Source organism: Castor canadensis, chromosome 8, assembly GCF_047511655.1.
Source record: "Castor canadensis chromosome 8, mCasCan1.hap1v2, whole genome shotgun sequence".
In the NCBI taxonomy this organism is placed as follows: Eukaryota; Metazoa; Chordata; class Mammalia; order Rodentia; family Castoridae; genus Castor; species Castor canadensis.
Genome location: NC_133393.1, coordinates 93,639,516 through 93,656,414, shown reverse-complemented (window position 1 = coordinate 93,656,414; position 16,899 = coordinate 93,639,516). Strand labels below are relative to the sequence as shown.

The window sequence follows — 16,899 nt, the reverse complement described above, 5'->3', positions numbered from 1 at the left end:
AGAAAAGACAGCCTCTTCAACAATGTTTCTGGGAAAACTAGTTGTCTGCCTATAGAAAACTGAAACTAGGTCCATTCTTGTCATCTTGTACAAGTATCAACTCAAAGTGGATTAAGGACCTTTATATTAGACCTGGACTTCCTCAGTAGAACACAAGTAGCTAAGCAACTAAGGGAAAGCATTGACAAGTGTGACTACATGAAATTAAGTAGCTTCTGCACAACCAAAGACTGATCTCTGAATTGAAGAGGTTGCCCACAGAATGGGAGAATTTTTTTGCTAATTCTATATCAGAAAAGGGACTGATAACCAGAATATACAGGGAGCTCAAAAAACTAAACTCCCCCTAAAATCAATGTCCCACTAAAGAAACGGGCAAATGAACCGTACAGAACTTTTTCAGAGGAAGAAGTACAAATGGTAAAAAACACGTGAAAAATGCTCACCATCCCTGGCCATAAAGGAAATATAAACCACACTAAGATTCCAACTCACTCCTGTTGGAATTGCTACCATCAAGAATACAAGCAACTAATGTTTGCAAGGATGCTGGTTGGGGAGGGGGCAGAAACTCTCATACAGTGCTGGTGGGAATGTAAGCTAGTGCAACAACTATGGAAAACAATATGGAGGCTTCTTAGAAAACCAAAAATAGATCTGCCATACAATCCAGCACTATCACTCCAAGGGATATACCCGAAGGATTGTAAATCAGGTTACTACAAAGACACCTGCATACCCATGTCTATTGTAGCACTATTCACAGTAGCCAAGCTATGAAAACAGCCAAGATACCCATTACCGATGAATGGATTAAGAAAATATAGTATTTATACACAATGGAATTTTACTCAGCCACAAAGAAGAATGAAAATTTGTCATTTGCAGATAAATGGATGGAATTGTAGAACATCATCTTAAGTGAAGTTAGCCAGGCTCAGAAGGCCAAAAGCCACCTGTTCTCCCTCATATGAGTATTGTAGACCTAAAACAAGTGCTGCAATGTTATGCGGCACCAGTCACACTAAGCGGAGGCTGTGCAAGGGAGGGACAGGGCTAGGGAAGGAAACTAAAAACCTGAATGTGGTTGATGTGCTCACTGTACAGGAATGAATACAGACATTTTAAACTGGCCAGGTTCACCATGGGGAGCGGACTAGTGAGGAGTGAAAAGGACTGAAGAGGTCAATCAATTGGGGCTGTAATATATATATGCATGGAAACAACACAAGGAAAACCCCTGTGTAGCTATCTTTATCTCAAATCAGCAAAAACATCATGTTTCTTATTTTATTTTTTGTGTTTTTCCTTTTACCAAATTGGATAACAGGAGGGCTTACTATGTTCTGTGGAGTATAGGGGGAAGGGATGTTGGCATTTATGGGAGGAAGGAAAGTGACAAGGAAAGGTGAAGGAGGATAAATAGGGTGCAAATAATGTGTACACATGTATGTAAATGCAAAAATTATACCTGTTGAAACCATTCCAGGAATCAGGGGAGGGAGGATGAGCGAGAGCAGTGGAGGGGGGCAATTCAAGCATGATGTATTTGATACATTGTAACAATGTTTAGAAGTGCTACTATGTACTCACACTCAGCACAATAGAAAAGTAAAGAGAAAAAATCTTCACACTTTATAATATACCTAACACTTTAAAAATTATTTTCTAATTTAAATTTTATTAGAAATTTTATTTCTACTGGATTTAGGTCATCTAAAGATTTTGTTTGCCTTTATTTTCAGGTTTATTGTGATTTTTCTTTTTTCGCCCTTGAATTATTTTCCTTGTGATTATTTTCCTGTTTTCTTATAATTTTTTAAGGAAATTTCATCTTTACCCAATACTTCTATCTTATAAGAAGTATTTTTAACTTAATATCTGATCAAATTACTACTTTTTTATGGATACTCTGAAGAAAATTTTATTTGGTACAGTGGTAAATACTTAAGTAACAAAGACTTACTGAAGTTTATTATTTCCTAGAGTTCCTCATTAAATTTTTCAACTTACCTTCCAAAGAGAGGCATACGTAGATATTATCCAATATAATTTTTATTAGTCTATTTCATCTTAAAATTTTAAAATAAATTAGTAAATATACTGCCATATTGTTCATAATGATAAACTTTTTTGATTATTTCTTACTATGAACTGAAAGAATATATAATGTAAAGAAGAAGGTAAATTTAACATTTATCTTCAAAATGATAAATTCTGAAGATCCATTTAATCATGATAACTTGTTTTGTCAAGCAGAATTGTGAGCTAAAATGAGAAATTTAAAGGGATCAAGAAAGCTTATTTTGGGTACATGTTTTCTTCTCTAAAACATGATAGCTTCTTGGATTTTAGTACAATATGGCTCAACTGGGGAATGGAATAATAAATACAGTATGCATTAGTTTGCATCAATTCTTTAATTTACTCTCAAAAAAGTCTGATGTAAGGCTGGAGTTCTTGAGATTTAAACATGAGAAATTTATAAATGGGAAATGATTAGCCCATATCCAGATTTTTATCAGTCACAAATTCACCACTACAATCCCACTCCCCTATTCCAAATTCTATGAGATTTTTCACATTTTGTACATATTTAGTTAATATTTTATTTTAGTGATATTTATTACTGACTATCGTATCCCTGCTTTACTCCTGATAATTTTGGAAATTAATGAGAGCATTTTCTGATTAGCATTCTTTGGAAGGGAGACTCATCTTAATAATGGGAAATGAGAAAAATCCCTTAAGAGATCTTTTTCACTGAAAAAATGTGTACAGAGCTTTCTGGAGTCTATAACCAATAGAATTTGGTATCTAGTTCTAATCATACCTTAAGAATGATGTCATCATTAATTAAAATACCTGTGTAAATATTCTCCTTGGATAAAGATAATTAGTGGCAGCAATGGAAGAGTGCTTGTAACTTTCTGATTTGTTTCCAGGTTTGCTGCATTGAAGATAATAGTTCCAAATTGTGTGATTTCCATTGGATGCTTAAACTAATTGTCCATTTCCACAGTTAACTGCATTGGCTAGAGAGATGAGAGGTAAGTTTGTGTTTTTGAGAAGGTTTAATGTGAGATGGGATCCCGCTGGTCTCAAAGTACAGTTGTGATGTAGGGAAGTTAATTTGTCAACCTTTACTTCACTTACAAATTGATCTGGTTTTGCCACAATTAGTTACAAGTTGCACCAGGGCAACCACATGATTCCCAAAGGGTAGAATGAAACTTTTCTATCCTGCAGTGCATTACCTTAAATAAAGTCCTTATAAAATATTTTCCAATTTTAATCAGTCTCATTGGGCCCCATTAAAAAGTGAATTTAGTAAAGATCCAAATTAGAAATATCACTAAGAAATCCCTGGATAGCTTATTTTAGTACAGCTCAAACTTGACATAATTTTAAGTGGTACATTATTTGTCAAAAGCTAGAGTGAAGACAAAGTGTTTAAGTTTTCATACTTGTCTTATTTACACTTATGCAATGTAAGAATCTCTTGGGTGGATGTCAATGCTATTAGATTAATTTCCAAAGAGTTTATATGTTAAAAAGTAGCTTTGTTGTATGTGCAAACACATTTTTGATTCTCTCCTTCCACAGAAAATTACATCTGCCTTAACCACGTTTCTCTCTTTTTTAATCTACTTGCATGGTTAATTTATAGCTTCTAGTTGACACCATTTTGCATCCTTTAATACTTGCAAATTAATTTAGAATTGATTTACATTTACTATTTCTTCATTGGAAAGGCTTTCATTCATTAGGTGTAAGAGATATAACCTAAGATAAATGGGAAAAATAAAAATTATTTTTCTAAAACTTTTTCCCTTCTATATAGACATATTTGAACTATACAGTCTCTTGCTCCTACTACCATCACAGAAAATGATATTTTACCTAATTCTTGGCATCTTTAATATTAATATTTTTCCTTTTAAAAAGTTCAGTTTGAATGATAAGATTCAAGTTAAACAATGTCTAGTGAGGTACTACTAAATTTATTGGGGGATTTCAAAAAAGGTATTTGCATTAGTTAGCCAAATGAGCACATTACAACCGTTACTTCACTCAAGTAATACACTCTTTTTCAGCCCACAGCAGATGTATGCTTTCTATAGCCTCAGAGGTATTGTTTGTTTTTAGAGTAGCTCTGTTTAGAACTACATTAGGTATTACATGATACAAAACAATGTTCTCAGCTAGTACTTTTAACCACAGTAGCCACACACAGAATTATGAATTACTTTTTACCATTAATGCTTCTTAGACTTGAAATAACTAAATATCAAAATCATATCACAAACAACCTACAATAACAACTGAGTATATACAGGTGGCTGTCAATACATACTCTTGTTTAAATCTTCTCAAAGACATATTATACTCAACCAACTTTAATAATTTATCTTCTTGCCACAGCATAGATAACTGGGAAGATTAATAGGGGAATAATTCCCTGACTGTGATAACCAAAATTGGTAAAAAATGCAAGAAGAGGTAAAATGTAAAGAATGTTGTACAGCTGTAATCCACCTAAAGAAGTGAACTGTGGTATTTCTACTTATCTTTCCAGAATAGTTGAAAAGGAAAGCAACTCTCTGCTTACTGTTGACTAAAAACAAAAGATTTTATATTTTCTAATGAAGGCTAATTCCAGATTAATTAAGTTATAATTCAAGTTTTTTTTCTTTTACATTTCCTAGATTCTCATAACACATAGGGGAGTTTGTATTGCAACAGATAGTGTTTTAAAATCATAATATATTTCCCCAAGTGGATATCCTGTTGTCATTTTTAGTTAAATAAGAAAATCAGTTTTGATAACAGATTATCAGATTATTGTGGTGCACATATTCTTAAAAGAAAGGTCTAATTTTAGTTATTTATGTGACAGCATCCATGTAAATAACATGGATTAAACACTGGAAACTACACTCCACCTCAAAATATGTTCTACTTCAAAATAAAATATAAGGACCCAGGAGGAAGAAGAAAACAAAAATTTAGATTTTAGACATTCTCTTTCAGTATTTAATACTTTCAAAGGCAAAGGTAGACTTTTTATTGCCATAGACATGAGTTTAATAATTACATTCAAAGTGCACCCTGTCTGTGTGTTTCCTAAATCAAGGATCATTAGGATACTCTCAAATAGCTTCATCAATGGAGAATTTCATGTTTTTGAAGTGAGTCTACTTCATTTTCAAAAACTCTGCTTCTTAGAAAAATTTTTCTTATATTGAGCAGAAAGGTGCTTCCCTGTGATTTCCAGCATTTTAAATTCTACCCATTATGTTTTTTAAAATTAGTCAAACTCTTATATGAGTCCTTTAATATGCAATGGCAATGATTTCAGTCTTCTTGTAAATATTTAACCTTCATAATGACTTCCATTAAATCTTGCCTGTTATGGCCAAACATAAAAATGCTGGCCACCCTTGTAAACTTACCCTATTGTATTATCTGTGCCTTTAAAATGCAGTAACATTAGAATTTAATACAATAATTATTTATTCATTTCCTTAAATTTTTTTTAATGCTGTCAAGGTCCTCCTTTAATGAAGAAGATCCTTCTTCATTGACTATGGTGGAAATTATTGATAGCAATGACAGAAACTGTAACTTCTTTCAAGTAGATTATAAGTTATTGGAGAGAGACATGCTAGGGAGTTTTAAATGCTTTAGACAAAAATAGAGTTAGATGACTAAAAATGAGCCCTATATGACATGATCTTCAATTGGTGTACACATAAAACAGAGTGCAGGAACACAGGAGGGAATGATGCTCTTTAATACTTTACATGAAATTGCATTTAGCACAGTATCTTGAGAGCTACATCTCACAAAATGTCAGATTAACTTTTAAAGTGTAAAATTGTTTAGTCTTGCCTTCAAATATAAGTGGATGAGTTCTGTCCAGCAGATGGCACTGCTAGCGAGCATTTCTTAGACAAGTCAATCATCTGACCCTCACAGTAAAACAAACCACTAACATCTATTTGATAATATCTCTTAAGTAGCGGCAACTGATGTAGAAACTGAGAAGACATTATTTAGGTATTATTTAAAAACTTCAAAAATAACACTTAATTGACTGCATGTATCTCTATCTTAATAAGAGTCCAGGCTGGGGTATAGCTCAGTGGTGTTCCACAGATTTAGCATGAGAAGGGTCCTGGGTTTAACCCCCAGCACTACAAAAAGAAAAAAGGGGGAGGGGGAACATTTAAAAAGAGGATCCAGACACTAATATATATATATTGGTTTGGGTATTTTGGCAATTTTTCTTCAGTTCAGATGATCTTCTCCTGAAGGTTATTTTTGTAGGTTTTCCTGTTCAGGAAAGTAGAAAAAGCTGACAAAATAAAAAATAAAATCTTTAAAAACACTGCCAAATAAATGAACAATTCTGGATTTTTTATTTCACAGTATATGAGCATTATTTGTTGAATAAGTTGCATCATTCCTGGATTACTCTTAAAGGAATCGTACTATATTTGTTTGATTAAATAATGGAAATACCATTTTTTTTAATTTGTAAAATAAATCACTGAACATTATAATCATTTAAAAATATCTCCCATAGAAAAAGAATCTCATAATAACTTTCCTGAAGATGAAATTAAAAACAACAACTGCCTAAGATTTCAGACTTTAGTTAAAATGGCTTTTAAATTATTAAATATCTATTTAGTTGATTGGGAGTGACGTTAGGTACAATAACATCACATATCTAGTATTCATAGATGCTAGATATGTATCCTTCTTTTTTATTCTCCTTTTCATTTTATCTTATTCCTTAAGACAGATCACAGAGGCCTTTTCAGTCATTGGTCTTTATCCCTTCAAGTGTTACATGAACTTAAACATGTTGATGATGGAATGAACTTTGTATTTTGAAACTGTCGCCATGACTACATTCTAGAAAAGATTGAGCAACATCCATCATAGTCATAGGATATTTAATTAAAGAGTCAAAAATGATAAGTTTGGACTATGCCAAAGGAAATAAAAAGAAATATATGGATTTTCATCACTTTCAGTCATAAAATTATCATTTTATGAAATATTGACTATATGTGACAAACAGAGATGTGCTGCAAAAATAATTCTGATTTCTGTCTTCCATAACAAAATGTATGGTAGAATAATTTATGCTAAGATAAACTAGATAATTTTGACATGTTTTTCAGGATAGGGTCCACTTACAGGTTTAATTGCTCAAGTCTATTCTGAGATGATTTAAACTTCCAAATGAGGTATTAATTAGAAGCTGGATTTACTATTTCAGATTCATACTGTGGGATACTTGTGGTTAGAGTATTGAAATCAAGATGCACTAGAGGAGTACTGCCAATGTCATTGGAATATATGTAATATTAGAGCCAAACACAGGAATGTGTCTTTAGGTTCTTATGGAACCAAATGACAGAGTTTGTTTTTGTTTTTTAGGATAAAATAATTTTAAATGGTCTTGATCTCTCCAGGAGCTTTATAAGAAACATTTTGCTAATAAATTTTATAGGAAAAGACATACTTTTACAATTTCAAATGCATTCTAATGCTGATTCTTCTTCCACACGCTTTTCATCCTCTGAAATGAAAGTATTTTCTAATACATCTGTTTCCTTAGAATGGCAAACATTCTCCTCTGTAAAAGAGAAGTTTTATTCAAACTTAGTGTCATGCCCTGCAACCCCAGGAACTCTGGAGGCTGAGGCATCAGAATTATGAATTCAAGCCCACTTGTTGCAAAGCTAGTGAGACCCTATCTAAAAATAAAATAAAATAAAAACAAAAGGATTGGAGGCTTGGCTCAAGTGATAGAGCACTTTCCCAGTAATGTGAAGCTCTGGGTTCAATCCATAACACTGCAGAAAAGAAAAACAGTAAATAAACAGCAAGAAGAAAGTTTTGCTGTTGTATATTTTTGCACTTGAAATTTTTTTACTAAAGTAGTTGGGAAATTTTAAAGAGTATTGAAAAAGAAAGAACTCTAATGATACAGTGAATAGATTGTATGTACATTACATTTTATAAATTTATGGATCAGTATATTAGTTAAAAGGGTGAATACAAATTATTAACTAATGAGGCTCTCATTGATTTGGTAAATTCTCAGACTTAAGAAATAACTTAAGGATAGACAGTGTAATCATTCAATTCTCTGCTTATGCCAGCATATAACAAATATTTAGTGTGTAACTAGCTTTCAAATGATAAAACATTTGTAAGAAAATTCTCATATATTTAGAAACAAAATTATGGAATGGCTTTACTTGTTCTCCATTTACTGTTTAACCTGGCTCTTTTAGTTCCCCCATTTTTATCCTTTAATTTTCTGTCAATCTCTGTGACTCTCATGTACGTATCAGCGTTTAAAATTACGGTAATTGAAACTTTAAAAATGTTTACTCTCATTTAATTCATAACTAAGGCAATACCTTACAGCTTCTAGACCTCATTTTCTCCAGTGAATTGGTACCCCTGAGATGAAGGAGAGGAAAAGAACAAGTTACTTTACTGGGTAAGACCAAGGGAATGACAAGATATAGTTAATGACGTGGCTCTATAACCGATATTATCAAATGCTATTCCACTGAAGGTGTTCAGTGTCCCAGGGAGACTGTGGATCATTTTCTTGCAGCACTGTTCGTGTTCAGACTACTTCTTTGTAGAGAATGGCCAACTCTGCATTGCTGAGATTCCTCTGCTAGTCTACACCCAACACTCCTTTCTGCTGGCTTTCTTTTCCATTGTCTCTAAACTCCACGTTCTTTCAGATACAGATGTTTTATCACATTTTTCAACTATCACAGAAAGCTGCTAAATTTGGTGGAAATTTATCATCTTTCTGAAAAGATTTTATTATAGCAGTTTTATGTTCACAGCAAAATTGAGACGAGGAATAGAGATTTTCCTTTGGTCTGTTAGGGTCTTTGGCTAATATTTTAATCAAATTGGTTTTTTCTTACTATTGAATTTTTAGAGTTCTTTGTAGATTTGGATATTAGGCCTTATAAAAATGTAGGTTTTTGTAGGAGTTTTCTACCAGTCAGTGGCTTATCTTCCATTTCTCTTTACATTGTCTTTTGCAAAGCAAAAGTTTTAAATTTAATGAACTCTCAATTATTAATTACTTCTTGCATAAATTGTACCTTCGAACTTAGTGTAAAGACTCATCACCATAAGCAAGCATGGTTCCTCCTATGTTACCTTCCAGGAATCTTGCATTTTTATTTTATATCTAGGTTTATAATCCATTTTGGGTTAAATGTGAAAGACATAAGGTTTGTGACTACATCCTTTTTATTCATATATATGTTCAGTTATTTTAGCATAATTTTTTGATAGGTGACTTGCTACCTCATGTAGGATCACAAACACTCATTTCTTCCCAGAAGAGAGAGCACATATTCATGTTATTGTTCAGAGGAAATGGATGTTTTCGTTCAGTTTCTAATTTCAGCCATGTTTAGATTCTGCATTTAAAATCACTATGGAAATGTTGTGATATTCCCTGTATAGCTATCTTAAGCAAACAAAAATGACTTTTTGCAAAAACAGAGAACAGGAAAATAAAACAGGTCCTGTGTGGGAGGTTGGTACCAGTGTGTTGGGGGAATGGTATGGATATTATGTACTCATGTATGGAAATGGAAAAATGGGACTATGAAATTAGTTCAGGAATGGTGGAAGGGGAGATAAAAGGGAATGATAGAGGGGAGTGAATTCAACTATGATATATTCTAAGAACTTTTGCAAATGTTACAATGTACCCCAAATATAACAATAGCATGATAATAAAAAAAAGAAAAAAAATAACCATGTCTATCCTTTCTTATTGTAATTGTATTGATAAAGGCGAAATAGTTTCTGCTGGGTAGTGAGGGGTAAGGTGGTGTAAGGGAGGGAGCGGGGGGTGATGTAAGGGAGGGGGTGGGGGAAGGGGGAAGAACTGACTCAAGTATTGTATGCATATATGAATAAAATAAAAATTAAAAAAAAACACTCCATGTTCTGATGCTTGCTATCCTGAAGCTTAGGACATGAGTGATAACTTGACTATAATGATAAGTTTAATAAAACAATATACTGGCTTTCAATAAGGAATTTTAGGGAGGAAACTCCCATATTTAATAAATAGTAAAAAAGTTCTATAATATTTGTGTGTATACTCACACATAACCTTGTAATTTTCTGTCTTTTATTTTTGGCAGTACTAGGGTTTGAATTCAAAGCCTAGTACTTGCCAGGCAGACATTATGCCACTTGAGCTTCACCTCCAGCCTTTTTGCTTTTAGTTTATTTTTCAGGTAGGCTCTTCCTTTTTTCCTGGGACTGACCTCAGCCCACATATATCATGATATATATATATCATTATATACACTGGATTACATGTATGCACCAGTATACTCAGCTTCTTTGTTAAGTTGGGGGTCTTGTTAACTTTTTGCCTGGTCTATCCTCAAACCTCAATAGTTTTGATCTCCCAAATATATAGGATTACAAGCATGAGTAGGGTGCCTTGCCCTGTTCAGTTTAAGTAATGCATTACAGGGGATATTTCACACATAATTTAAAAAGATTAATTGCATTTAAACACATTCAATGTGAACTTTTTTCTTAAGATTTTCATGCTGATGATTTTAAAATGTTACATTTGTATTTCTTAAGGGAACTTTAAGAAAAAATAATGGATTTAGACTTTTAAAATATAAATCAGTAGTTCAAAAGAAAGTTAAACAGAAAGAAATTATCCAAATGATGACATGATTCTATTTTTCTCTTATACAATTCTATGTAAATTAAAGCTCCAGTCTGGATTTTGATAATTTACATCTACTTCCTGAGGAAGAAAATTAAAGAGAGAAAAATGATTATTGAGCTAAGAATAGTTATTCTATATTTAAATTAATTCTTTATCACAAACTTCTGTACTTCACCTGCTTTCAATGATAATAAACACAAGTGTTCAAAATATTTCCATATTGTAAACTTTTAGCTTGTATTGTAAATGTCACCTCCATGTCTGAAGGTCCATTCAACCTTACTTACAATTTCCAAGGTTCGAAACCATATGCTTTCCAGTCGCCAAAATTTCAATTCACTGTATCTGAGGACATTTCCATTAGTTGGCTACAGTCAGTAACAGGAATTAGGGTCAGCATTAGCCTTCTCTTCATCAACCCTTAGGCAATGCTTTGTGACAAAAGATATATCTATTTCTATATCTATATCTATATATCTACCTATCTACCTATCTATATAGATGTAGTCCTTATCTATCTGGATGTAGAGGGCAATAAGTCTTAATGTTCTAATTTACACTATTCCCCACAAGATTAAATTTTAAAGTTTTACACCAAATTAAAAAAAAAGACAACAGTGACCCTGATACAGGAGATGGTTGGTAAATATAGTTGAATGAATGAATAATTATACAATTTAAGGATGCTAACACACATTACCATTTGCTTGTGAGCATTGAAAAATGTAGACTTAATACAAGTGTTGTCTGGTTGCTAGGCTATAAATGCATCAATGACACACTATCTAGCTACCTATCATCTAGCTATAAATATGTGTATATGTATACACAGACAGATATACTTATATATATTGATAGAAGAATCATAAAGCTTTGGATGACCTCTCTGTGTGGTGGTGAAAGCTTCAGCTACCATGGTTAAATTAGGCTACTTGTGTCTGAAGGCTCCTATGTGTTACCTTTCGAAAGGCTTCCTTCACTTCCTTGTTCCTCAAAGTATAGATAACAGGATTTAGAGCTGGTGTGACCACTGTGTACATGAGTGCAGTTACTTTGTCTGTGTCTGGAGTGTGTGCACTCTTGGGTTGGAGATAAGTGAATAAGGCTGTGCCATAGAAGAGAGAAACAACCAGAACATGAGAGGAACACCTGGAAAAAGTTTTGTGTCTGCCAGCTGCTGAAGGGATTCTCCAGATGGTGACAAAAATGCATATATAAAAGCACAGAACCAGGAGACAGGGACTCATGATGAAGATCAGGGAAACAGCAAACAACACAATCTCATTGTGGGATGTGTCAACACAAGCCAGTTTCACAACAGGCATGATGTCACAAAAAAAGTGCTGAATTTTTCCTGTTCCACAGAAGGGCAGAGTGAAGATCCAAGTGATTTGGGCAGACTCCACCACCACTCCAGTGATCCACGATGATGCAGCCAATATCAAACAAACCTGAGGGCCCATCAGGAGAGTGTAATGTAGTGGGTAGCAAATAGCTATGAAGCGGTCATAAGACATGGCTGCCAATAGGCAGCATTCTGTCAGTACCAGGATGGCAAATACATACATCTGTGCTGCACAGCCTTCCACACTTATAGTCTTGGGCTCCACGAGAAGGTGCACCAGCATCTGAGGCACCACACTGGTGATATAGCACATCTCCAAAAAGGAGAGATTCACCAGGAAGAAATACATGGGAGTGTGCAGGGAAGAGGTGGCCAGGATCACACAGATGATGATGAGGTTTCCTCCTACAGTAAATAAGTAGATGATTAAGAACACAGTGAAGAGTATGAGTTGGAGCTCTGCTAGAGAGGAAAAAGCCACAAATGTGAACTTAGTGCAAAGGGACTGGTTTCCACTCACTGTGGTCTCAGGGCCAGGCATCTGTGAAGGCAACAAAGAAGGCAGATAGTACCTAGAATCCGGTCATCTCACACAGGTGTCTATCAAACTTCAGCAGCACAGCTCTCCTAGACTCAGTGGTCTGAGATGAGGCACTAGACATCTGGATTCTCTGTTAAATCTAAAAAAAACCCAACTAAAATGGGTTCATACTGTTTCGTCATTTGACTTGTGAATCTTGTTTTATTTTCATAGAAATTTACAGAGAACAATTTAATTTCAGATATTCTAATTATATGCAAATCTGTTATATGAATAACAGAAGAAAACATAATTATAAAGAGTCCTATAAAACCTAATACAGAAAATAAAATATAAAAACATTATACTCTGATCTTCTGAACTCTACAACCTTTTGGAAGGCTACACTTAGAGACATGATCAGAAGCAATATTCTGGTCACTTATCTATAGTTTTACACATATATTTTTACTCATTTTCATTTAAACAGAATAATTAAATGATTTGGTACCTAGGATCCAAGGAAACCAAAAACCAAAATAATCTTCTCTCCACAAGTATAATATAATTTTTCAGGAAATTGTTTGTAGGACATACCTAGAATTAAAGGTAAACTTTGTTTTTCTTGTTGGGCTTCCAGACTTCACATGATTCCAAATTATAGCATGAATACGGAGTAGGCAGTATTTTCACTCTTACTAGAGACCACAGGGATTACATCCTCTCCATGACATAATTATGTTAATCTCATGAGGCATATGTTCCCAAATAACAACAAATTCTCCATGTGCTATTATGTTTTGTTTTTTTTAACATATTGCAAGAAATGAGGTTTTGCTGTCAGTTACATCACTAAAGTTCACTATTCTAAAAGTTTCACTAAAGTTTCAATACATTAAAAGTTTCTAATTGGTGCTCATTATACAACTGAAATAATTATTGAACTTTGCAAATGTTCACATATTAATCTTTTATAAGCTCCAATGGATGTCAGCACTGTAGTCTATGTAATACAGGTGGGCACAGTACAGGACACATGCAGGCTCCACAAATCACACAGATACATTCACTTCATTCATTACTTGTTACTTGATTATTAACAGCATAAAAGAATCTTCATGGTGAGGAAATAAAAAATTTCTGATAGAACTAGATAAAGTTTATTAAAACTGAAAAATTTTTCTTGTACTATCCCTAAGAAATAAAAAATGTATTCTTCAATCAAAACTCATTTTCTTTTTCTTGCTAGGGTCAATATTCTAAATTTGTGGCATATGTAGTGAATGGACAAACACGAAGGTTGAGAGACCATATTTTAAGCTATTGTTTTATAGAGAGCTTACAGAGCTTTTTTTTGAAATTCTACAATTACCATGTGCAACCAAATATGAGAGTTCATAGTAGTCAGAGTTCTCCAGAGCAACTGAAACATGAGGAGAAAGAGAGAGGGGAGGGAAAAAGGTAGAGAGGGAAAGGGAGAGAAAGAGAGAGGGAGAAAGGGAGAAAGGAGAGAGAGAGAGAGAGAGAGAGAGAGAGAGAGAGAGAGAGAGAGAGAGAGAGAGAAATGAGATAAGATGAGATCTGAGATGAATTTATGAGATTTGGTAGTGCATTGCCTCACTTACTTATGGAAGCTGAGAAGTTCCACAACAGGCCATCTACAAGATGGAGATACTGGGATGGTGGTGGTGTATATCAGTTCCAATCTGAAGTCCTTGGATATGACTTTATAGCTCTGTCTGAAACTGAAAACCTGAATATCTGAGGGGCTGCTGGCTTAAGTCCCCCAGATTCACACACTAATCTGTGGAAACACCATCACTGATACACCTGAAAAAAATGATGTACCAGGTTTCTAGGTGTTTCTTAACTTAATGAAGTTAATATCTAGGATTAACTATCAGAGGTCTACCTGGTGTCAACTTGACACCTACATCTCATTAAACTGTAATCTTAAAGACAATAATAAGCAATAGTGCTACCTAAAATAATGCAGGTATCCTTTAAACAACCAAAAGCACTCTGAATCCTTCCATGGAGTGGAGACAAATTTCCTGGGTGATATTTACTTTTCTCTTGATATCCAATGACTTTGATACTCTCATATAAAATTAGCAATGCTTAAATACTGATATAAAGTCAATAACCTGACTTTGCATGTTACATGAATGAGAATGGAAAGAAAACAATTTTTAAAAAAATATGTCTGTGTACTTACAGATGTGGGTGTGTATTCTTAACAAGATAGGGAAGAAACACTTGTGACAACTACAGTTTTCCTTTCTGTGAATAATCATGTGGTCATAGTTGGCATTTATGTCTATGGTCATCTATTATTCATTCTGTATTCTCTTTGCCTTCATCAGTGACATCATTTAGTGGTGGTTCTTACCTGTCAGGGTTATACAAACCTTCATTTGTGAAGAAGCTGGGCCAGTCATAATCTTGTCTGGATTGGGTTGCTTGTAATTTTTTCTTGATCTTAATTATTAAGCATGGTAATACTGAGTGATGCATAAAAGAAGCTCCTGCATTCCAGAAAAGAATAAAGTTGTGTAAATAGGAAATGCAATTCTTTTCTATTAGGCTACTACGGGTAATGGTACATTATTTCTACCTCCTCATTACTGAAGTGGGAAATCCTGACTGTGGATAAAATAGAGTTATTTATTAAATATTGTTTCAAAATATATAAAGACTTCTTGAAAACCTTTCTTCAGTCCTGAAAAGTATTATAACATACTTAGAGTTCTCACAGCAATATCAAAGGGTGATTTCAGTGTTCTATAAAGACATCTGTTTCCGCATGATAAGACCAGTTAATTATGTGAAAAAGACCCTGTTGCTGCATTTCTTTGGTTGTGAAATGAGTTCCTTGGTCCCAAGCAATTCTGTATGGAATCATGATGATAGATAAATCATTCTTGGAGCCTGCAGATACCAGGTTTGACAAAAGCATTGTGTACAGGGAAGGAAAATTCATATTTAAAGTAAGCACTATTCCAGTAAAGATAAAACACTGTCCTGTCCATGATGGAATTTGCATAATGTAACCAACCTGCCATTAGGTAGCTGGCTGATCACCATTGGGAATCATGCCATGATATGAGTTAATTGTGAGTCTCTGTTTCTGGCAGATTAGAAACTCAGCAGTGGGTTTGGCAAGCTCAGCCTTGATGACTGGAAGTCCATGTTGCTGAGCCCAAGCATAACTTCCATCCCTGCCACTATAGAAACTTTGATAAAGAACTCATTGGGAAATAACAGGGGATATAGGACAAAGAAGCTGACTACTATCCAAAAAATTGAGCCATTCTATCCACCTGATTGTTAAAGTCTTTTGCTAATATCACTATTTGATGATAACTCACATGGAATACAAATATCTTCACATTTTTTGCCCATTCAGAAGACATTCATATACCATTCTCCCAAATTTCCTTGTCACTAGTTTTCTAAACAGTTTTTATCTAGGTCCTTGATCATCCAGACAAATTATTGACTATAGCCCCTGAATCAGTATGCAATTTGAAATCTGGCCATTTCTCCTTAAAGGAAAATTGTACAACGACATGAGCTGCCCAAAGTTCTGCCTGTTGAGAGGATTTCCTTTCATTGCTGTCTTAGATAAAGGCCGTAGTGATGCAGTTGTCCACTTTTGGATGGTATCTGCAGAAGCATCTGTAAACCAGATCCTAGTCTTCTCTTCCTCTATCAATTGATCATGAAGCCTTAGGTACAGACTGGGAGAAGCAGTGTAGCAGAAGTAGGAACCATGGACATTTGAGCCACTTCTTCATATAAATTACCTGTGACTCTGGGACCTGCTCAGCCCAATCATGTACATACCACTTCCACTTGACGATGGAATCCTGCCATACATGCCAGCTTTATGACTTGATGGGTCAGATACCACTCAGTTCATGATAGACGTCTCAGGTCACATCACAACTTGGTAGCCTATAGTGAAGCATTTAATTTCTACTAAGCCCATTATCTAGACAAAAAGTGTATCTCAAATGGACAGTATTTACCTGTGAACATTGTATGGCTTTGGTCAAAATGCTCTGGGCCCTCACTACTATTCACCTTTGAGACCTGTCAAAGGTTCTAAATAGAATCTCTGCCTGCCATTTAAAACCTCAAGTTTTTATGGCCCAAGTAACAGAACAACTTTCACAGTGGCCTGGCCCTGTTACAGAGCTATCTTTATTCTGGGCCCATTCAAGTTAACAGCTTTTCAAGTTATTTGGTAGA

At 34.3% G+C, this 16,899-nt stretch overlaps 1 protein-coding gene across 1 annotated transcript; it reads right to left on the bottom strand.

The window, feature by feature from the left end:
- Positions 1-11,007: 11,007 nt before the first annotated feature.
- On the bottom strand, positions 11,008-16,442 carry LOC109680683 (olfactory receptor 10A4-like). Its single transcript, XM_020155413.2, has 3 exons — positions 16,435-16,442; positions 11,737-12,637; positions 11,008-11,145 (listed from the first exon to the last, which is right to left on the bottom strand). Exons 1-3 carry the CDS (start codon positions 16,440-16,442, stop codon positions 11,008-11,010), a joined length of 1,047 nt encoding a protein of 348 aa, XP_020011002.2.
- Between the last annotated feature and the right edge of the window lie 457 nt (positions 16,443-16,899).

Bases quoted from the DNA above. Each gene is read 5' to 3' on its own strand.
- LOC109680683 (XM_020155413.2), bottom strand. The intron at 11,146-11,736 runs GTAACACATAGG...TACTGACTGTAG, and splicing joins TGAAGGAAGCCTTTCGAAAG to CCAACTAATGGAAATGTCCT.